Raw genomic sequence first — 24,192 nt, forward strand, 5'->3', positions numbered from 1 at the left:
TTCTGGCTCCAATGAGCTAAATAGGAATACCCAGATACTTGACATAATTCTACATATATAACAGTTTTTTAGCCTCCAGTTCACACATTTTTGTCTTAGCTCAGGAAGGATGGTCTGAGCAAACTAATTTATGCAGTAGCTCACAACTTTAATGCCAGTAGCTCACAAAGTAGAATTTTTGCTCACAAGACTCCACAGCTTAGAAGGAGTCATGACCTAATGAAGGGAGGTGTTCTTGGCAGGAGTCATGTTCTCAAAGCTGCTTCTGTGTCACCTACAGAGGACCTGGCAAGGAGAGAAGCAGAAGGCTTCTTTGGTCTCTCAATGTGGGATGACTGTTCCTGCTCCCTCCATGAGTTCCTAATTGAAAAAGTATCCAACATGTAACATTTTGGAGGAGAAGCTTCTTGTTAAAATTGTCCTAATGTGGACAACAAGGGAAAAAAATACTCTTAAATGGTGTCACCTCAGTGGGCCAGGTGCAACAAAGCTCACAAGATTTGTTTTAAAATAATCTTTAACAGGATTATCTGAAGAAATAATACACATCATTGTTTCTTGCCTTGATTATAGGTGGCCAGGTATAGGAAATGGCAACTTCACACATTGACCAATATTTCCTTGATTAATCCAGCAGCTTCAAAAGTTTATAGGGAGAGAATTCTATCTACCAGATAGGAGAAAACACTATTCTTAAGAATTTCTTATCTTGAAAAATATTTTTGTCTAATTAAGGGTTGGAGCAGGAATAGTGAGCAATTAAAGAACATCAAAACTACATATATAAAAAATTGCAATGTACTTGGACCAGTTGTGGGGAGATAGCTTAGAAGGAAGCCCGCCCCCCCCCCCCCCCAGAACTGTAAGGAAACATTATCCTCTTTCCAAATAAATTCTACAAATGTTATCATGAACTGCTTCACCAAGGCAGCGGGAAAAAAATTATGAATGAACTATGCTAAAATGACATTTTCAGGCACTACTGTTCAAAAATCCTGGAAAGAGATGATCCAACTTTGTGCAGATCAATCATCATAATGGGTTTAGACCACTCATAAAAGACTCATTCCAAGTGTGCTGTGTTTAAATTATATTAAATACTTTCCCAACTCTCTTGTGAAGTCTGGAATCAATCATCAATCCCTGTAACTTAACATGCTGTAGAATTACAGTGCTCGGGACCAATCCATGCCTTGGCAGGAAGTTCCAAGCATGTCATGCAACTCTGAACAATAGTTTTGTAACCTGGCCTGCCAGTACAGAACCAACTCACCAATTATCCAATCTAAAGTGACAAATGGTGAAATCCTATGCAGAGCTACTTCAGTCTAAGCCTACTGATGTTAACTCTGGACTGACTCTATGGAGGACTGCACCATACATTGCTATGAACTTTGAAGGAAAGTCTCTCTGTCAACAGTTCCCAATGAACTGAAGCAAGCTGAAAACAATCCCTTCCTGCAGCAGACAGGACCAGAGGCTGACTTAATGAAGGGAGGTGTTCTTCTTCCAGATCTTGGCACTTCAGTGGTGTGGAAGAATGCCACTTAAATGGTTTGATTCCCTATAATCAAAAGCTGATGGTAATGGAGTTTTAGTCTATGAACCTTTGTACCATCTCGGTGGAGTAAGGTACAACCATTCTTTTGATGCCTAAAAGCACTTTGCTTTATTGCATGAGGAATGTGCAGTTGTCACTCAGTTGTTAAAGATCCACATATTTTCTCCTCTTCCAGAATATATTTTGTGGGGAAACAGCATTTTCACACCAATAAACCGCAATATTTTGATTGACTGATTACCCCTTCTCATCAGTAGTATGAACTGCCGCGTGCAATATATTCGAGAAGCTTTACACATATGTCTGTGGGCTAATGCCTGTGATACTGCTGCTAATGGGCAAGTCACTCTTCTTCCAAACCCACTGCACTTTGGTGAATTTCAGATAAATTCACAGCCCACTGGTCACTAGTAAGCCTTCTTCTACCGTTGAATTACCCTACCATTCTGGAAGCCTCTTTGTTTAGTCTTTTCCCCCTTTTAAAATCCTTCTCTAAAATGCACTCCAGCACCGGAGCCGCTGAGTATGTTCAATCTGGCCGATCGCGAAGCATTTAATCCATTCTTGTTCTGCGACTGCATGCTTAATCGGGAGCACATCTCACATTGTTCTACGGAAATCAACAGGATCGCATCCCGAATCGGCTGAATCCCATCGTCTAGAAAACCATCTTCTCTGCCTTTATAAATCCTTTTGAAGAATTGTCACCAAGGCGCGAGAGATGGGGCAATTCTCCCAACTATGGGGAGCGGAGGCTTCAACCACTGGCACTACGCAAGCGTCATGGAAACGAGCACGCCCACTTACATCGAGTAGCGGAACTTCACGCACGGCTTCCCCCATCCTTCTCGCTTTTCCGTCAGGAGAGGCCGCGATTGCTCAGAAAACAAGTGGCGGAGAGAAAAGCCAACCTTTTAGTTCGACTTCGCGGCGTGACGTCACCTCCCCGGGCCCGGAAGTGGAACTCGAAAATCGCCGCGTCTCTGATCTGAGAGAGGAGGAGGGGGCGCGTGGATGAGGGCGGGACAAGCCATAACAAAACAGTGAGGCGAGCAACGGCGACGCGTCTCCCGGTAACAAGTCCTTGCTCCGCCCCTCCCCCCGTCGCCGGGAAGGGAGGCAGCAGGTATGTGCTGCACCGAGTTTTTTGTGCGTCAGCAGTCGACCCATTCCTCCTCCTCCTCCTCAGGAGGATGACAGGAGCGGAGGTTCCCCCTCCTCCATCCCGCCAGGCGTGTGAGTGAAACTATGAGAAGCTGAAGGGAAGCCTTCTGGGCCTCCGCGAGCTGCGCTGGCTGGTCTCTAGCCGATCTAGGAAGGCGGTAGCGTGCTGCGGTGGGAAAGCCTCGCGGCTGCCTCATCCAACCACGGCTCAGTTCCCCCCCTCAACACCCCTCCTTGAGAGATGGCTGGCGGAGGCATCACCTGGGGGGCGAGAGCCGCTGCCCTCCCTGTTCTTGGTCGGCTGGCGCGCCAGAAAGTGAAAAGTGGCCCTGTCTGTCAGGAATTGGCGGCTCGTCTGAATCTCCTCTAGGGCTACCCCTATCATGACAAAATCTCGGTGCCTCTGAGTCTGCGAGAAGAGATTTCGTTCTAATAAACGAAACAGACGCTGGGAGTCAGAAACTGTAATGCCGATGACGCTGTTCCTCTTCGAAGTTTGCTTACTGCATGTTTTCTGCATCTGTATCTTAAAGAATGTGGAAAGTGGCAGTGTGCACTGTAGGCCTGCGCTGTTACCAATTCACCAAATGGTTGCAGTAGTTATCTATTCTAAACAATTTATATTCCTTGCACTCTCCCTCTTGTCATTCCCCCCCCCCCCCACTGGCTTTAAACTCATGGATTAGCACTTTGTTCAAATAAAGTGCTTTAAAATTCTTGGCATGGTTGTTTCAAACTCCCCGATGCTCCGCTGTTTTGCTTGCTTTCTAATCACACTTGGAAGATGGTTCATAATGTAGAATTGAACAATATTATTAAAAATAGCTATGCAAATGATAATGCAAGATTAATTTAAAAGCCACAGCTTTTCCCCCCGGCATAAATGAGACTAAAAATATTCCAGGTATTAATGTCTCTCTTGGTTGTCCACTGATTCCTAAATTTTCACTCTTCAAGAATAGATGCTGTCTCAAATGGTCTGTGTTGGGCCACAGTCTGGAGTCTCTGCTGAAAGTGGTAATGGACTTTGTCTTGAAGATAATTCTGCCCTTGAAACATAATGATTGTGGAGTTGGTTTTGCTTATTGTCCTTGTGATCTTGGTGATGATTTCTTCATCCCTGAATGTGTTAGCTTACTTTAAAATATAATAATTTTGTACTGGCATAGCAATAATTATAAAGTAGGATAACTAATTAAAAAATTAGGACTAATGTCGTTTTTTGCTCTGATTCTCAAAAAACAGTTGACATTTGTCTTTTAATTTCAGAAAGTACCAGGTCATATTGTGCTATTATGTAATTCTAGATCATAGGTTACTAGTGAAGTTTGAGCCAATTTATGGCTGGATAGCCCACACTATCAAAGACAGTGCTGAGGATTATACTTTGCTTACTGTGGGGCACATCTCATCCACTTAGGGAGCATTTTTTATTATTTCTGTTACTGCCATCTTTGATGAACTTCTTTGAGTTCTCTAGGGTTTTATAGGATGGGCTATATTTTTTAAATGCAGAATTACTGTCATTTTAAAAATCATTAACATCACATTCCTGATAAACAAGCCTATATATAAAAGCAAATTAGTCAAAATATTTGCCATGTTCATCCAATCTTATTTTTTTATTTATTCGATTTATATCCCACCCTCCCCACCGAGGCGGGCTCAGGGAGGCTTCTGAAATGGCTTTGATGTTTTTAGAATGAAGATTCATATTGTTAGATCTTCAAAAAACATGAAGTATGTTAGAGAGAGACACTGGCAGCCACTTGGTCAAATCTGGTCCAAGATGGCCATTAACTGGCACATTACTCATTTATGTATTGCTGTGTTAAAAGGATTTTTCGCACCATCCAGAAATCTTTGGCTGATTTTTGAGAGATTTTGGAAATTCTACCAACATTACCTTTGCTTGTAATTTACTCTTCCATCTCCAAAAAGATAACACATTGAACATTTAGCCTAAAGTGAAAGGGAATATTGCTAAATATGAGGGATGGGAAAATAATATGGATTTGTTTTCTCCCCTAATGGTAACAAGGGTATTGTGTGTTCATTGCATGAGATTTGCATCTTGGGTTGCCATGGAATTTGGAAGTATAGTCCTTTATGATGTTGCAACCTGGAGATACTGCCAGGGAGTTTAAAAGTGGGGCCTGTCATACCCTGTTCATATTGTTGTAGCCATCTTCTATGTGACAAGTCAAATCCTGTGAGCCTCTTGTTGGTGTTTATCAGGTTAAGGATATTGGGTGAACTGATTGAATCCATGTTCATAACCACTCGTTCCCTAGAATGAAATTTTGTGATTGCAGGATTTGCGCAGATTTTATTGATGGGTGTTGGGATCTTAATCTGGATAGGCCTGCCTCAGCCTTGTCTTTGTGGATGGGGAACTTTCTGTTTTCAGTTATCTTTCTGTATTCATGAAGAAGAGCATCTTGTTTTCAGTGATATGGGGGAGCAGTGTGACACAACGTTCGTAGCCAGTAAGTCAGAGCAGGTTCTTATTATTGTGGGTTGGACATCAAGTCTGAGGACATGAGGGCTGTTGAGCCATACTGAAGCACCCTTTTCTGCAGTACTATACACAATCCCCAAAGCTGAGTATCTAAATGTTGTAGCAGATGCACCCCAATTTTTGGAGAATGTTGTTTTGTATATATATATTCTCTTCTACATTGGTAAAATGATATTTATAGTTCAGGGTCCTGTCCAGGATAATGTGAAGGTGCTGTGTGTCATCAGCATACTGGTGGCACCCTAACCCGTACCTTCGGGCAATCTGGGCAAGACGCCGCATGTAGATTGCAATCCACCAGATTCACTAGTGGAGCTTTCTCTTGAAAGATCTTTGTAGCCATCTTGGTTACCTGCTAAGTACTGTTTTGAAGGGTGGAGTGGATGTGATGTTTGCAAAAAAAATGAAGGGAATTAATTCTCTACAAGAGTTTGTGCGTTTAAGGCATACTCAGTGAGCTCAATAGTTAAAGTGCTCTGCTGAATTCTTGATAAAGTTCATACAGTTTAACTACTTTATATGGCACGATGTCATAACCAGTGTTCTATCTAAGCTGAGTTAGTGTGAGCTAACTCACAGTTTTTTAGCCTCTGACTCACAAATTTTTGTGTTAGCTCTGGAAAAATGCCCACAGAGCAAATTAATTTCCAAATTTAAGGTTTCATTGAGTTTCCATAAGAATGGGGGGGGAAGGGTAGTGGGTATAGAAAAAATACAGTAAGTAGATAAACAGTAAAGTAGTGCATTCTGCATGTCTATATATTGTTCACAATAAAAAGGCCATAGTGTATTTCCATATATTCAAACTAGAATCTAAGTAGTCATTATAATATGAATATTGTAAGTTCATGCTTGAACTTACCTAAATTGGATTATACTCTCCATATATATATATATATATATATATATATATATATATATATATATATATATATATATATAATATGCACTAGCAGATGGTTGCACTTCACATCCATTAGTCTTAATAAAAAAAATCAATCTAGAGTGTCTCGCCAAACATATCGCGGCTCCCTAAAGCAAACTAATTTATGCAGTAGCTCACAACTTTAATGCCAGTAGCTCACAAAGTAGAATTTTTGTTCACATAGCTTAGAGGGAGTATTGGTCACAACTGATACTGTTTATGTTTGTCACTTCTTTATTTTGCAAGTTAGATTTGCATCTTTGTGTTTGTCCTCATGCATCTTGTCACTACTCCCATTTTCCATTTAAAGAGACCTTAGATCACTTAGAGATCTTTTTGACTTCCTTCATTTTATCCTCACAATGAGGTAGAGTAGGCTGAGAGTGTGAACCCAGGGATTCTTTTAAGTAGCTTCCTTAGTCCATTGACTGTCCAGTCTTTTTATGACTGGGGAAAAGTAACTAAAGTCTAGGAAATGGAAGAGGTTCAATGTGTTTGGGTTTGAAGATGACAGCAGTGATGCAGTCACATATTTAAGACAAATAACATTGGGAAGGACTAATAGATTTTGTAACCAGAAGTGTATAGGTAGTACAGAACTGTTTTGGATGGACAAAACAGCTGTGACTTGATGGAGGGAAAAAAATCCCCCTCCACAATGTGGTACTTAGTATTAAAATTTGGGCTTATCTCAGCCCCAGTTTATCAACCTGATCCCTGCCTTGATTTGTTTGGCTCCTACTGTAAGCTCTTGGAGGATTCGCTACATCATACTTCCCCAGGCTTTCTTGCTTCTGATGTTGCTGACACCGCAGCACAGTAAGTGTGTTTTCATGGGTCTGATGCCCAACATAGAAAAACATGTACCAAAACAGTAACAAAACTGAGGGAAGCTGGTTTTCTTAATAGTCAATACAGGAATAAGTCCTAGTACCGCCCCCCCCCCCCTTTTTTTTTGAACCAGTACATAAACTTTTAGTTATTTTTGGTGGACTTCAGTTAATGGCCTCTCTGAAGGGGAAAAATGGTTTGGTGCCAAACCTTCACTGTTGTTGAGAATATGTTTATTTACAACATTTGTACTCTTTTTTCGCCTAACGGGGATCCAAAGTGGAGTACAACATCCCCTACTTCTTCATTTATCCTCCCAACAACCCTGTAAAGTGGATTAGGCTAGGTGTGTGATTGGCCAAGCAGATGTCAGAAACTGTGTATCATATATACTAAGTTAGCCGATGCTTCCACTTGCACATTGCTGGATCCAAGACATAAGCTTGGATCCAGCAATGTGCAAGTGGAAGCATCGGCTAACTTAGTGTAGTTCTGCTTGTGCAAGGTCTTGTGCAACACACTGTATGTTAATTATGCCCAGAAATTGGTTGCACAAGTGGAAACACAAGTATGATTAGAACAAGCCTTTACTGCCATTTTTTTTAGTATCCACTTGCATAAGGATATTACTACAAGCCAGAATTTTGTACTGAATCCAACCCACAGTTTGGGTATGTTCTGGTAACACAAACATAATGAGTAGAAGTCTGTGCAAAATACTGTTGTCCCAGAAAGTCAGACCAGAACCAATGGTTTGAAATTAAATCAACAGAGTTTCTGGCTAAACATGAGGAGGAACTTTCTGACAGAGCAGTTGCTCAGTGGAACAGGCTTCCTTGGGAGGTGGTGAGCTCTCCTTTGGAAGTTTTCAAGCAAAGGCTGGATGGCCATCTGACAGCAATGCTGATTCTGTGAATTAAGCAGATTATGAGAAATAGGGCAGGAAGGGTGGCATCATTGCTTAGTTCTTGTGGCCCTTTCTTACACACACATTGCTGACTGACTGGGGTCAGTCAGCAATTTTTCTCCAGGCCAATTTGGTGAGGGATCCTGGAGGTTTTTGCCATCTTCTAGGCTCAGAGCAGAGGTGACTGGATATATGGGGGGGGGGGTAATTTGTGAAATTCCTGCATTGTGCAGGGGGTTGATGACCCTGGAGGCCCCTTCCACATCTATGATTCTACTGGTAACTGTATTTAGTTATATTGGTTGCGGAGAAGTATTCTGAACTGCCTTGTTTTGTTTTCATTTGTGTGCATATGTGAGCGTGTGTGCCTGTGCCTAGAAGTCATGGTGACTCCTACTGGGACATGGAGGATGTTCAGAGAAGTGGCTTGATAGCCTGCCTCTGTCTCCTGCCTCTGTTATTCTCTGGAGGTATTTGTCAGGATCAGCCCTGCTTAGCTTCTGAGATCTGACAAGATCAGGCTTGCCTGGGCTATCCGGCTGAAGTATTCTGAGCTGCCTTGTTGACCATGAGTAGAAATGGATCTAAACTTACATCATACATCACTGTTCTTTGTTGTTATGCTTTGGGGATGAAAGCATGTTGAGTGACTTGGGGTGGAGAAAGTACTGACTATGCATGGAGAAGTACAATGATGAGGTGGAATAAATATTATATAGCTTTGAAAAAGCTTGTTTGAGGCACTAAAGAGTGAAGAGGCACTTGAAGAAAGAATGCATCATTCATGAAATTGTGCTGGTTGGAGAAACCAAAAACTATTTCTGCTCTATTCTTGGGGTCATTGCTAGTCAGAGGAGACAGTTGTGATGTAGCTAGACTAGCGTACTAACTCTGCATAAGACTATTCCAAGTAATATAGTCTGTGGCGGAGATGAGCAATGCTTTAAAAGAACGAATGAGGAACTTTGAAGCTGATACTAATGGAGAGATAATGTAAGAATTTACAAATACACTATAGAGATGATAGCAATAATAGTGTTAGCAAAACAGCTGAAATTGTCAGAGGGTAATGCAGAATGGCCAAGGAGAAGGTTACTGTGGCAATCATCCTTAAATCTCCACCTCTCCAGGGCTGTGAACCAATCCTTGTGATTTTGTCTCCATGCAAATCCGAGTGATTGTCAGCCAATCAGAGACCATGGAAGTCTGCTGGATGGGAGGGAGGGTGTCAGCTTCAGTTCAGGTGGGGGAAGAAAAACTTATCCCCTTTATATAGGGATTTTGTGACTCTGGAAATGAGTGTCGTCTTAGCTAGGTTTTTATTTGACTTTTAGTTAGGGTTTGATGGTTTGATTAGGGAAGAAGGCTTATTTCAGTGGGATAAATAAGCAACCTGTTAAGGGCCTGTCATTCATAACTGGTATGTATACAGTTTGTGGAAAGGTTCTGGTACTAACAGTTAAAGCCTTTCACAGTCTGGGACCAACATACCTGAGGGACAGACTTTCCCCATATACGCACCAGAGGTCGTTGTGATCGGTTACGCAATACCTCTTGACCATCTCCGCCCCAAAGGATGTCCAGCTTGCCTCAACCAGGGCCAGGGCCTTTTCAGCCCTGGCCCCTGCCTTGTGGAATCAGCTCCCTATGGAGATCCGGACCCTACCTGAGCTACTGCCATTTCGTAGGGCCTGCAAGATGGAGCTATTCCACCAGGCTTATGGCTGAGACAGTGGGCGTCCTGTTCCAGCTATTATTCCATCAGTTGGCCTTCCTTGTGGCATTGCATCTTACTGCAGTGCTATTCTGTAATTACTACCATCATTTAAATTGGGCCTATAATTGCTTATTGACGATAAGAAGAAGAAGATATTGGATTTATATCCCGCCCTCCACTTTGAAGAGTCTCAGAGCAGCTCACAATCTCCTTTACCTTCCTCCCCCACAACAGACACCCTGTGAGGTGGGTGGGGCTGGAGTGGGCTCTCACAGCAGCTGCCCTTTCAAGGACAACCTCTGCCAGGGCTATGGCTGACCCAAGGCCATGCTAGCAGGTGCAAGTGGAGTGGGGAATCAAACCTGGTTCTCCCAGATAAGAGTCCGCACACTTAACCACTACACCAAACTGGCTCTCTTATTTGTACAGTATGCCCTTCCTGTTTGTGGTGTACTTTATTTATTGTTTCATTGTTTTCATCTGTTTAATTTTAAAGTATTGTTTTAACTCTGAACTGTAGGTTTTATTGTTGTTTGCATGTTGTGATCCGCCATGAGCCCGTTCATGGGAAAGGGCAGAATATAAGCATACTAAAATAAATAAAATAAATAAATATTGAAGTCATCCACACATAATATTTACCTTATTAAATACATTATTTTCTGATAAATAAATCTTTGTTGTTCATCTATGTCTGTTTCTTGTCTGTTGAGTCAAGGGTCCAAGGGAAAAAAAGATCTCTTTTTACCTTACATGTAAGTGCAGCCTTGGTCTAGCAAGTTTCCAAATAGACCCCTAAGGAGCGCATAGTGTACATGCTACCAATCTTTTATTCAAAGCTTGGGTCTCCTTTTTTATTTGATTTTGAGCGGTTGGGTTTTAAGAACCTATTGGAAAGGCCAGAGTAGGGGACTAGGCATTCTTCAGTCCAGAACACCATTGCCCTGAGCCTTCCCTCCTTCTCTCACCATATGGCTGGTGTATACAGTGAATACAGCATGGAAAGTGAATCACCCAAAGGTAAAAAATAAAATACATTAAATATAATACAAGTATAACACAAATGTTGATTGTTCTGAGGGGAAAAAGACAAAAGCTGTCACCTTGGGTGTTGGAACCAATAAGAACAAATGCTGAAGAAAAAACAATAGGAGCCAGCAGCCAGGACAGAATAAGATATGAGAACCAGCACTAGTGAAGAATGGGCAGACTGGAGAGACCAGTGAGAGGATAGTGTCAGAAGTACACAAAAGGAGAGGAGTTAGTGGATGATATTATATCGAAAGGTAGCAAATATAACATGGTCAAAGTTGAGTTTGAGAAGAAATTTGTTGGACAGAGCTCTGGGACAGGTTATTGGAAATCTTGGTGGGAGTAACTTTGAAAGTAGAAATGAATTGGAGAAGATCAAGAGGAGTTAAAAAATAAAAGTGTTAGGGAAGGAAAAATTGGCGAAAGTTGGATAGAGAAAGACAGATGAGATTAAAACATAATTACAGGTGGGGAGTAGAAAGCTGTGGGACAATGTGAAAATGACAACATAAGAAAGGAATGAGCGGTCTCTAAAGTGGACTGCGATTAAAAGGAGGCTACCACATGCTTTATGAGGTGAGATCAGTAGGTTACGAGGGAGGCAGTGGAGAGAAGCAAACCTGGCTCAAACTTGAATAAAGAAATAAGAATAAATAAAGTAAAAGGGAAATGTGTTGAGAAGGCATGAAAATTTTGTGCTAGATTTTATCAACTTTTTTGAAGAAGCTGGCAAAACTTTTTAGCAGGGGTGTATGACGAAGTCTGAAGCGATTATTTAGACTGAGGATGAATCAAGAATGTAGAGAAAGCAACAAAGGGTTTGTGCTAGGAGTCATTTGGGATGAGACATTTAATTGTAGAAGTTGGGGGACCCAACAGACTTCTAGGAGGCATCTCATTTTTCACTATTCCACTATTTCCTCCTTCCCTATCCTGAAAGCCCTTGTAGCTTCTTCCCTTTCCATACTTCCTTTTCTCCTTTCCACTCACCAACCTACCTTTTATCTGTGCCCTATCTTCAGCTATATGTATTGTTTCAATTATACTTGACCTTTCTCCGCAGTGGGGACCCAGATTACATCCTCTTCCTCCTCTATTCTACCCTGTTTGATAGCTTAGGCTGAGAATGTGTAATTAACCCATGGTCACCCAGCAGGCTTCTGTGGCAGAGCGGAGATTTAAACCTAGATCTCCTGTTTGAAACTCTAACCATTATAGCACACTAGGTTTTGTGGGATGGCTGCTGTTGAATGATAGTAAACATCCAGTCCTGGGTGATTCATAGTAAGTCACCTGGTGCTTGCCTTCATTGTGTCCTTTCTTAAAGGCCAAATCAGCCTTGCCTCCAGCCCCTTGCATTTTACTGACAGAAACTATGGCTTGAATGGTGGCACTACAGTTGTGGTCGTCTGGCAATGTCAAGAGTCACTCCATCTTGTTCCTGTTGTCATGTGTATCCAACAATGCTAGGCTGTGCTTCAATGCTGTGCTGCGCTTGCTATGCCTTTGATATAACTGTAACTTGTTGCTTATCTGGAGGGAGGATGGCATGTCTGGGAATTGGCTAGTTACTAGGTAACCAAGGCTGGGAGCTGGAGGAGATGCGAACCATGAACTGATAGTGAGCACCTGCAATGATGAGAGCTTTGCAAAAACCCCGCACAACCCCCCCGCTATTGCTTGGTGCGCTTTGGCTTGAATTATAACGGTCAGGGCAAAGGTTTATAAGTTGGGGGAACTGACAGAGAGGTCAGTTCCGACAAAGCGTGTGTATGCCCATGAAGCTGGAATAAAGATCTTGAACTTCAATTGTCTTTTCCTTGACCCTGGGTCTGACATTAGGGGCATTGGTTTCTTAAAGCTATAGGCACTCTGTGATGGACTAAAAGCAGTCTGTGTGAATAGTCTGTGTGAGACACTCACTGTGATTGGCTGATCGCCTCCATGGTAACCAATGTAACAAGTTAAAGGACAGGGAGAGAGAACTCTCATCAGTTGAGAGCAGACTGTGCTGGCATTCAGTACAGTTCCAGTTTAGCTTCGGTAGAGATCGGACTGAGAGAAGTCTGGGTGAGACAGCAGTCCAGGCCATCTGAGACAGAGCTGGTGATTTATTAGAGCTCTTGTCTGTGAGAGTTCCTGTTTGTTAGAAGGGACAAACAGCGACCTTTTTCTGAGAAGGCTGTGGCACAGTGTATCACAAGGCAGAGTGAGTGTTTAAGGCTCTGCTAAGGAGATGTTTCAGAGAAAAAAGGGCAGACTCCTGGTTATAACAAAGATCACAAAACACACACTGTGAGAGGGACAAAAGGTTCTTGTGGCTGTGTGAAGATCCCAGAAGACAGACAAAGATCCTAGCAGTGAAATGGTGTATGAGTGTGTATGTGTGAAGGGCCCTCAAAGGTGTCATAGTCCAGGGTATAGCTCTTCAGACAGGAGGATACCTAGTTTGCTAGGGGAAAGGGTCTGTGGTTGGAAGTTGTCACAAATTCAGTCTTCTCAGGGAGTGAGATAGTGTGTGGAGATATATTTGAAAAGCCAAATCCATCTCAAAAGTCTTTCTATAGTTCAGAGTGTTATCCAAAGTGAGGGAAACACTGTTTGTTTTTACATTATAATAACAGCCTGCACCTAATGGCATAAAGACTGTGGCATCATCCTTTCTCCCGACCAATGGGACTCTATATGGGCTAGTGATGCCCTACAATCTACCATTATAAATATATCTCAACAAAACTTTAAATTGATAGCACGTTGGTACCTTACTCCTAACCAGTTCTCCCATATGACCCAGTTAGGCTCTTCAGACTGCTGGAGAAACTGTGGGCTCAAAGCCTCTTATTTTCACTGCTGGTGGGACTGCCCCAAAATCAGACCATTCTGGACCTCAATTTGTGCCCATCTCTCCTCCCTAACTGGGGTCTTGATCCCAGATGAACCAACAAGGATACTTCTCAATCATTGGTCCGATACCCGTCTTTCATCTTCTAAAAAATCCTTGATAGTTAAACTCCTGACAGCTGCTAAAACCACGATTGCGCAGTCCTGGAAAAACTCATTGAATTTGACACTTGACAACTGGCTACTTAAAGTCTGGGAACACATTGTAATGGATAAAATTCAGGCAGCCATAGACCACAAAGACCCATACCAAGCCTACGCTAAATATCTGGCAACTTGGCTTCCCATTCTAGAAAAGCTTGACACCGATCCATTTTATGCTAACTCTTATTCTAAAAATAAAATGTATAAGGATTTCCTTTTGCTATAAAATTATCTTAACAAGTTAATTTCAAGTTATTTAAAGTGTATTATATCTTCCTTTTTCCTTTCCCTGATCTTATTTTATTTTCAAATACTGTGTTATTATAATTATAATTACTATTACCTTCAGTTTGTATTTTGTTTTTAAAGGTTGTTTTTGCTCTGTATTCTGTCTATTAAGCTTACGATGTTATTTCTGTTAATCTTGATGGTAAACTTCTTGCGCTATGGATTGTAAGCTACTTTTATGCCTTAATAAAATGTTTAAAGTTAAAACAAATAATAATAATAACAGCCTGCCTACATATTCTTTTGTATTTATAATTTGATTTTCTGCCTGCCAACATTTTAATATAACAATTTCTGATATTATTTCCTCCCTTTCCTGCCTTTCTGTACATAATAAAACTTATTCTTTGTTTTGAACTTTAAAATGCTATCTGTGTCATCTTTTATTTCTGACAAGGTTAATTTGTGTTCTCCTGAGATACTGGGTAAAGGTATGACAGGATTCAAGGGGTCTCCTTTACCTGCTGACCCTGGCTCTCTCACACACTCCTTTTATCATTTGGGATCCCCCCACCCCACCCCAGCCACCCTTTAAGATTTCGGATTGTTCTGCAAACTTAGGACTTTTCTCAAGTTTGTAGAAATATTTGCCTTGCCTGTCCATGCCCCACCCTCTGGATATAAATATCCACTGATAGTGCTAAGATGAGAATTAAATACGCTGATTGGTCTAAAGCTCAGTGTATTCCCAGGGCAGCTTATATGGCTGTGACAACAATTCTGTCAGTTGTTTACTTGCTAGGAAAATACAGGTTCTTAAGCCTAGAATAGAGGTCCCAGAGCTCAAGCACATTCTGATGTACCTCTTCCAATTATATATGAATATTGTGACTGTATTCAGACAGGTTTTTTTTTCTAGTAGTCTATAATGAATTGCATATTTAGATGCATTCTGAAGTGGAACCAAAGTATGAAAATACTCAACTTTGTTTCTTTTTTCAGCTCATCTACTCAAGATTGATGTATGTGTCCTCCATTGCGTTAATTTGGTTGAGAATTTGGATAAGCATGGCACAGATCCAACAAGGAGGCCCTGATGAAAAAGAGAAGACTACAGCATTAAAGGGTACAAATTAATTTGGAACTTCTCCGTAGGCACTTCGTACACTGTGTTCTGATGAACTGTAATTTTGTGGTTAGTAAAGCAGGTGAGCAAGTGCAAATAAGTACAACCCACTTTCTTGGTTGCTATACATTTATTATCCCTCTCCATAATCCATGGCGTCTTGTTCTTTTATATGAAAAAAGAAAAGCTTCACCATGCATGCAGTGGGAATGTCTTATGTGGTATAGTATGGTAGATGAGAAAACCTGGAACAATTCAGAGAGAAAATTATGTTCTACCATTTTGAAAGAGAGAGACTATAATAGAAAAATAGGCAGTTTGGGGAAATACTTTGAAAAGTAGTGTGTTAAAATAGCATGAGCTTATATCCTACCACTCTGCTCAGCAAAGTTTGATGCCTTCCTCTAGACTAGGGAGATTTCTTCCAATGGAAGTGACTCCCTGGTTGTTTTTTTCCCTGTGACTTTTACGTCTCTGCTTATGCAGACCTGATTGTGAGGCCTATATTCCATGCTAATATGCACACATTAAAAGAGTGTAGGGATTTGGCTATCATTTACTACCAAGATCATGCCTTTTTTTTCCTTGGGAAGTTTATGTCCCACTCCAGTGGAATTATTCCTGAAGTATTACTATAAAGGAATATGACAGAGGCAACCTTTGGATGCAGATTAAACTATGACAGTCTAGCAGTGTGACAAATAATGAAATGGTGGTAAGGGATAGTTGTCCATCTGCACTGTGCTTACCCTCTCCTGTGTATTTTAATAGCTGCTGTCTTATGTGGGAAATAGATTTCTGAGCTTGAAGTGGGGAATATCCAAGTCCAGGTATATGCTGTGCTTCTAAACTCTTTGAGTGGTCATGAGGAAGTCACTATTTCTTACAAAACAGACCTCACGGGATAGATGTGAAGATTTTTTTTAAAAAAACCCCACCACTTCCGTTACCTTGAGTTCTTTGAAAGAAGAGAAAGATACAAATGATGATCAGTTTGACCTTGACATACTTATATGGCAGCAGTCAAGCTTGCCTCCATTGGGAGGCAGGATAGCTGTATTCCCCCTCTTCCTGTATGTCTGGCTTTGTTTCCACTCTCTCTACTATGGGAAGGAGAAGGAAGAAAGAGACCATAGAAAATAACCAGAGGGAGGATTCATTTGCTGCAGATTGAGTCTGTGCCCAGTCAAGTGTCTAAGTGCAAAGTTGCAACAGACTTTTAATAGTTTTATAACATGACTTCTTATTATAGCAAAGAGTGTACATTTGATGCAGTATACATATAAGTAATAAAGTTAAAGTGATAGTGATTATTGAAATTTGTTTCACAACTAGAAGACATAGTGTTTTGCTTCTAGAAATAATTCCATAAGGCTTAAATTTGTTTTATTGCTGTTTAAAAAGTGTTGACTCAGTTGGATTATTCTAACTACTTGCAACTACCTACATTGTACAGTTATCATCCTAAAACTTATCTGTGGTACCATTTGACAACATGATAATTGAGAAATGAACGTTATACTGACACTAAAGTTAGCACTATCTAGCAGGTGTAAATTGGGAATAGGAGTACACTGTAAATATTGGGTATAAATATCTCAAGTATCCCATCACATTTTTCAAGCATGTTCTTTTATCCTGTTCAGCAAAGTAATCATGACTGATCCATATTTTGTTGGATGAGAAGTGTACAGGCTGTTAGTATGTTTTGTTTATATATATTCTTGAATTATTCTGTATTTCTAGAGTAATATTGAAACTACCAGAGAAATTGTATTTGGATGCACTCCTGTATAGATAGAAACATGCTGTTCATTTGGAATAAATTGAGTGTATCCTGATCAAAGCAGACCAGGACTATAATATATCTCACATTCTGGACTGCTACTTTTCTAGGGGCCTAACTATGAATTTGAGGCCTGCAGAAAGATAAGTCTTCTTTCCCACCAATATCTTTTTCAGATTTGTTATCTAGAATAGACTTGGATGAACTAATGAAAAAGGATGAGCCACCTCTTGAATTTCCTGATACTCTTGAAGGATTTGAATATGCCTTTAATGAAAGTAAGTAATCCATGATGGAAGAAGAAATAACGTAGAAATGGTAGACTTCTCCCTTAGTTTCCTTATTTTTATTTCTGTGAATTTATTTCTGTGAATTTATATTCTGCCCTTTCCCCTAAGGGCTCAGGGTGGATTCCAGAATATTAAACAGTTAAAAACCAACAATAGATAAACAGTAAAACAGTTAAACAATTAAAACGTATTAAAAATTTAAGACAGTTGAGCCAATAGCTCAGATTTAACTTAAGGCAGCGTGGATAAGGTAGACACTTAATTTAGGTGTCCGAAAGATGCCAACTATATTGGCCCGATTTCCTCCAGTCCAGATGGTAGTCAGTCAATGTTGGGAGGCTAGTTAGATGGTATAGCTAGATAAGGATGCCCACCCACCTCAGCCAAACGCCTGGCAGACCTTTTTACTGTACTTTGATTGCTAGCTTGCTGTTTAGTTTGTTTTTGTACAGTTTTTTTTTTTAAAAAGTAGGATTCTGGAATAGTCAAGTATTTTCATCTAATCTGCACAAATGTACATGTGGTGTTCAGTTGTCCCAGCTCCCTACATCCATTATTAGAAATGTAAAGAACAAGTAGGTTTCATATAGTTCAAGTGTTGTGTTAGTGTTGCATCTTGTTCTGATTCTTCAAACAAACTGGTTTAGAAGTGAGTCTGTTTTACTTTAGTAATTGAACTAGAATGACAAGTGCAGTGCTGTATTTACATGGAGCTGTTGCTTCAGTTGAAATAAATGACAGTGGTTTGAGAACTCCATATGCATGGTGAAGCCCATCCCTCCTCCTTACCAACAGAAGATTGCTTGATCAAGTTGATCTATTTGGGGCTGGGGTAAAGCATTTTCTTGAGTGCCATGCATATAATTTTCAGAACTGCTTTTGGAGAAGTGGCTTTTTTCACACTCTGTATTGGATTCTGTTTGTAGCCAGTCTTGTCATGTGAAAGGCAGGATTTCATCTCATGCTTGGCCTGTCCATATGCCTCATCTTTTCAGCTGTTGTTTTGTGGCCATATTCAAGCATTTATAATTTCCCTGTATTTTTAATTTCCATTTTAAGATTAGAAATGCATCAGATCTATCAAAAGCCTGTTTACTTTAAAAATTAATATAGTATTGCATCAGTTTAAGAAGCTAATCAAAGCCTAGATTTTATGAAGGGATGAAGTCCTAAGTCATGATTCTGATTTACAGGACGCTATTTTTGCTTCTGGGCTGGTTTTAGGGACTTTTCCCCTAAAGAGCCAGTTTGGTGTAGTGGTTAAGAGTGTGAGTTCTAATCTGAGAGAACTGGGTTTGATTCTCCACTCCTCCACATGCAGCTGCTGGTGTGACCTTGGTTCACACCAGTTCTCTCACAGCTGTTCTCAAAGAGCAGTTCTCAAAAAAGCTCTCTTGGCCCTACCATACCTCACAGGATGTCTGTTGTGGGGAAAGGAAGGGAAAAGAGGTTGTAAGTCACTCTGAGGCTTTGAGTGAAGGGCAGGGTATAAATCCAATATCTTCTTCTAATGGTTACGTATGTACGAAACGAGAATTACAGCTGGATTCATATAATTTTGAATTCATGTTTGTATAAAATGAATCTTTTGTGTTTACCTACTTTGCATTTTTGAAAAATTGTTAACTTAGTTGTTCCATTGAATCTCCAAGTAACCTTTAATGGACAGACTTAAAGCTTTTCAGGCTTAACTAACATGTGTGGTTTCCAATAAATGGTAAAACAACATTTTAGAAGAAGCTTTTGGAAGGACATTTATACAGTCTGTAAGATACCTATCCCCAAAATGCCTAAGCCAGGCCTTATCAGAACTTACAGTATTCAAATGAGCCCAAATGTAGCATTCTGCATGATCGATAATGTTCTTTTTTAGGTTTCATATTTTCTGTGAAGCTGAGGCTTGACATTGTAAACAATTTCTAAAACTACTGCATAATCTTAGTTTCTAAATCTGGTGGAAGGTATCAGGGAGTCTGCTGGCTCTACATCCATCCATTTAAACAAACTCAGGAAATGTGCAAAGTTCACTTGAGGTTGAGACTGTGGAGTTTTCCAGAGCCTGGATCCTTTGGTCTAAGCTGGGGGCTATGCATTTCTCCCTTCAAAGGCTGAGGGAGTTCTTCTTGTCTCCCTTTAGAATTCACTAGACTGTACTTCTGAGGTTGGATCATGGAGAATTGAGTCGCTTCTCAAAAGAGGAGCGGACCGGGGCCTCTGTTCTGGGTAGAGAAGGCGACCCCAACGCCTGCTGCCTACTTTTCTCAGTGAGGGAAAAGGCCAAGACATGCTTAGGAGAATTCTGAGGGGATTTACTTTGGCTGACGAGGAGTCCCAGTGGGGTTCCTTTTAGGCTTTGAAGAGTCCCCAGCGAAGAATTGCATTCCAGCGTCTACAGAGGGTCTCCGTGGTCATTAAATTGACTTAAATTCATCAAGATTGAAGCCTTCTTTGGACTATACTAATATCTAAATATTCATCTTTGGAAAGGATGGTGTTAAGGAGGATATATTTGGTTGCAAGGTAAGAAGATTGTTATCTATCATTCCGGGACTAAAATTAATTCTATATGAGACAAGGATTAAAATTTGGACTTAACTATAATATTCTAAAGTTGTAAAGAAGAGAAGGGGGTAATTTTGGGGACTTTTGGAATTTTAGAAGCAAAGTTAAAGCATGAAAAACTACTAATGTTTGGAATACTTGCGGTTTCTGCAAAAAAAAAAAACATCGTCACTGAGTTGCTGAAGTGGAAGACGTCACAGGAAGTGGCGTCATACAAGTATCGCGAGATCTCTCAACCATTGAGAACGTGACTTTGTGGCAAGAAAAGCAGGAACGAGCCATTAGAAGAAGAGAACTTTCTAAACCTCCTGACCTTCTCTAGGACTTGAAAACCATAGTGAAATTGTGGCGGCCATTAAAAGAAGGTCAACATTTTTTTAAAAAATTCAAGAAAAAAGAATGAGATTTTAAAAATTAGTGGAGCCGGTAGATATCATGACTATAGAGTGAAACGTATTGGATTATAATATTGGAACCAATTTTGGTGGTCTTTTGGCAAAAAAGGAAAAAACTTTTAAAAGGGTTTGAAAAGTCACGGACACCATTTTGAGTATTTTTAAAACTTTAAAAAATATCTCAAGTTAGGAAGCCCTGAGAACAGCAATTTTGGGCTTATTGAAAAGGGCATTTCCTAATCTGTAAAATCCTATGGTCTAACTTGAATTTGGTGAGATCAACTTAAGAGCCTATTTTGGCAGTGGGAAAACAGTAATGTCTGATCATAAGCAAGCACCAAAACAGTTACGTGCAAGGACTGGCTCACTTGAAGAAGGCATAATGCCTAAAATACAAGACCAGTTGGATGCTATGGAGGCGACTGGTCAAAGTAATGAAAGATCTCATAATGGATAATAAGAAGCAATTAATTAAAGAATTTAAAAAAGACATTGAAACAAGTGCAGAAGTGGTGAAGACAGAAATTAAAAAAGAAATTGAGAATCTCAGAAAGGATTCACAAGCAACACTAAATAAAGTACATGTGGTTGAAAATAAGGTGAAGGATCAAGATTCCATGATTAATAAACTGCAGAAGAAAGTAGCTCTGCAAGACTAAGTTAATGGAAAACCAGATATGTTTGAGAGGACTACCTGAGAATGAAGGATCTGACTTAAAGACATATATAATGAGTATTATTGCTGAGTTTTTGGAGATAGAACCTGATGAATCTAGCCATCTTTATGACTGTACAGGGTCAATTCATTATATGCCAAGAAAAACAAGCTACCAAGAGATGTGATAATAAAATTTATTTCAAGAGACATGGTGGGAAAGATCTTAAGAAAAAAATTTGAAAAAAAATTGGAAATTGATGGAAGCAGAGTAAGAATCATGAAAGAGCTGCCAAGAAAGGTTATAAATGACAGAAGATTGTACAAAAAACTAACTGACAAGCTGCGGGATAATAAAGTGAGATATAGATAGATACTGCCTGAAGGTCTAAGTTTTGAACATGGTGGAAAGAGGATTACAATTACAAATGTACAGGAACTGAGGAGATTTTTTGAAGAAAATGAAGGATTTGGGGATACAGAATAAAAGAAGAATCGTTATGGATTACAAATAAATATCTTGGAACGTAAATGGACTAAATTCACTGCAAAAAAGAAAGGCTACATTTCATTGGCTCAAGAAACAAAAATGTAGTATAATTTGTTTACAAGAAGTACATATTGAACAATTGGATTATAAATTTTTATGGAATAAACAAGGAATTTTTTTCTTTGGCTAAGGAGAAAAAAAGGGGAATGATTTTTTATGTTAAACAGGAACTGAATCCAAAATTGATTTTTAAGGATAATGACGGAAGATATTTAGCTGTGGAAGTGACGATGAATGATAAAAGGACGTTGTTGTTGGGATTGTATGCCCCAATTGGGGTGAAAGACTCCTTCTTTAAAGACATTGTGCAACAATTAGACCAAGTGACTTATGAACAAATAATGGTAATGGGGAGATTTCAGTGGAACAATTATTAATGATTTGGACAGATCAGGGGAAAGAAATAAGGAGGGGAAATTACCAAAGTCATTTTTTGATTTAGTGAAACAAGAAAGCTTGGAAGATATATGGAGGAAATTTAATCCTAAAGTGTGTGATTACACATTTTATTCAGCTAGGCATAACTCTTTCTCAAGAATTGATATGTTATGGACTACAAAAGATTTTGGACTTATGACGAAAAAAATAGAGATTCTTCCTAAAGTTGGGGCCAATCACAGTCCATTGATGTGGTCGGCAAAAAGTGTGAAAACTATTAGGAGATGGAGAATAAATGAAGATTTGCTACAGAAAACAGAGATAGTGGTGTCTCTAGAAAAGGAAACTAAAGCTTTCTTCCAAATAAATGAAAAGGAGGACATTCAATTCCAAACGGTGTGGGATGCATACAAACCGTTAATGAGAAGCATTTTAATTACAATGAATAATAAAGATAAGAGAGCTAAAGAGAAACAATACTGGACATTGGATTGGGAAAAAAGAAAAAGAACTTTAAAAAAGAAAATAATAAGGGAAATATTATTGCAGAATCAATTGAGTCATTTGTTAAATAAAGAGGTAGAATGGAATTTAAAGAGACTGCAACAGAAATCTTTTGAAAGAGCAAATAAGCCTGGAAAATACCAGGCTTGACAAATTAAAAAAAAAAAAAAGGGAAAATAAGTTTGTGAACAAAATTGTACTGGGAGGTAAAGAAATTGTTGACCAAGCAGGAATTAAAAGGGAATTTTACAAATATTATGCTAAGTTATTTCAAGCTCAAAAGGTGGAGAAGAGAAAAATAGATCCATATTTACAGAAAATTCAAGTAAATCCCTTAACAGAAAACACGGAAAAGTATTAAATGAACCAATTGAAAAAAACTGAAGTTGAAGCAGCTATAAATTCGATGAAAATGGGAAAGGCACCGGGTCCAGATGGCTTTCCAGCAAAATTCTACAAAGTTCTCGTAGATACGTTAGTACCGAAACTTCAGAAGCTGATGAATATTATAAGGACTGACAGGACAATACCAAATACATGGAAGGAAGCAATAATTTCGTTGATACCAAAAGAAGATAGAGATACCACAAATGTAAAAAATTATAGACCAATTTCATTACTTAACAGTGACTACAAAATATACGCTAGGATACTAGCAGAACGACTCAAATGGCATTTGAATAATCTTATCAAAGAGGAACAAGCAGGATTTCTTCCCAGGAGACAAATTAGAGATAATATTAGAACTGTTATAGATATTATTGAATATTATGACAGGCATCCTGAAAAAGAAGTGGCACTATTTTTTGCAGATGCAGAGAAAGCCTTTGACAATGTGAATTGGGATTTTATGTTTGCAGTGATGGAAAAACTGGGATTAGGAGAAGATTTAATAAGAATGGTCAAGGCGATATACACTGAGCAACAAGCAAGACTCTGTATAAATGCAAATTTGATGGAGAAAATGATAATTGGTAAAGGAACAAGGCAAGGCTGCCCTCTATCTCCATTGATATTTATTATGACACTAGGAGACTTTGTTTAGGCAAATACAAGATGACAAAGAAATAGAGGGGTTTAAATTACCTATAAATACAGAGCGTTTGCTGATGATGTAATGTTTATTAATGAAAAATCCCTTACATGTGGCACCATTGCTGCTTCACAAAATACAAGAGTATGGAGAATTGGCAGGCTTTTATATAAATAAAGGAAAATAAAAAAAATTGTAAAAATATGACAAAGAGCCAACAGGAAAAACTGCAAAGGGCAACATAGTGTGAGGTCACTTCAAAAGTAAAATATTTAGGTGTGGAAGTTACCATGAAAAATATAGATTTGTATAAAAATAACTATGAGAAGCTTTGGTGGAAAATTGATGAAGATTTGATAAAATGGAATAAATTGAACTTGTCTATGCTGGGTAGAATCGCTGCAATTAAAATGAATGTTCTACCAAGAATTACCGTATGTTCCTAATTTCAAACAATTCCAGTTGTGAAGGACAATAAATAATTTAGTAAATGGCAAAGAAAAGTCTCAGAATTTGTATGGGCTGGAAGAAAACCAAGGATCAAAATGAAAATCTTAACTGATGCAAAAGAAAGGGGAGGTTTCCAGTTACCAGATCTAAAATTGTATTATGATGCAGTATGTTTGGTATGGATTAAAGAATGGATGACGTTATTAAATAAAAAATTACTGGTTTTAGAAGGCCATGGAAATATTTTTGGTTGGCATGCCTATATATTTCATGGGAAAAATAAGATGGATGGTTTTTTCTCACACCATTATATAAGAAGAAATCTGCTAAGCACTTGGTTAAAATATAAAAAATATGGTGATGAGAGAAAGCCGCTTTGGATTGTGCCAACTGAAGTAATAAAATTGTCCTCAGAAACAGATGAAGGGATGTGGTTAACGTATAACCAGCTATTAAAGATTCAGGGAGGAAAGGTGGAGCTAAAATCAGCTGAAGAATTACAACATAAATATAATTGGTTTCAACTACAACA

At 39.3% G+C, this 24,192-nt stretch overlaps 1 protein-coding gene across 4 annotated transcripts in view; it reads left to right on the forward strand.

Annotated features, from left to right (window-relative positions):
* Positions 1-1,086: 1,086 nt before the first annotated feature.
* ARB2A (ARB2 cotranscriptional regulator A) overlaps positions 1,087-24,192 on the forward strand; it is a 485,440-nt gene continuing 462,334 nt past the window's right edge. For 3 of the 4 annotated variants that reach the window (XM_060235691.1, XM_060235693.1, XM_060235694.1), the window contains exons 1-3: positions 1,087-2,687; positions 14,934-15,057; positions 17,020-17,121. In XM_060235691.1, coding sequence (XP_060091674.1) covers positions 14,952-15,057; positions 17,020-17,121 — 208 coding nt within the window. In that variant the 5' untranslated portion in view covers positions 1,087-2,687; positions 14,934-14,951. Of the gene's footprint in view, positions 2,688-14,933; positions 15,140-17,019; positions 17,122-24,192 lie in introns of all 4 variants that reach the window. The other variant, XM_060235692.1, reaches the window with a different exon arrangement.

This window comes from Heteronotia binoei, chromosome 4, assembly GCF_032191835.1.
Source record: "Heteronotia binoei isolate CCM8104 ecotype False Entrance Well chromosome 4, APGP_CSIRO_Hbin_v1, whole genome shotgun sequence".
Lineage (NCBI taxonomy): Eukaryota > Metazoa > Chordata > Lepidosauria > Squamata > Gekkonidae > Heteronotia > Heteronotia binoei.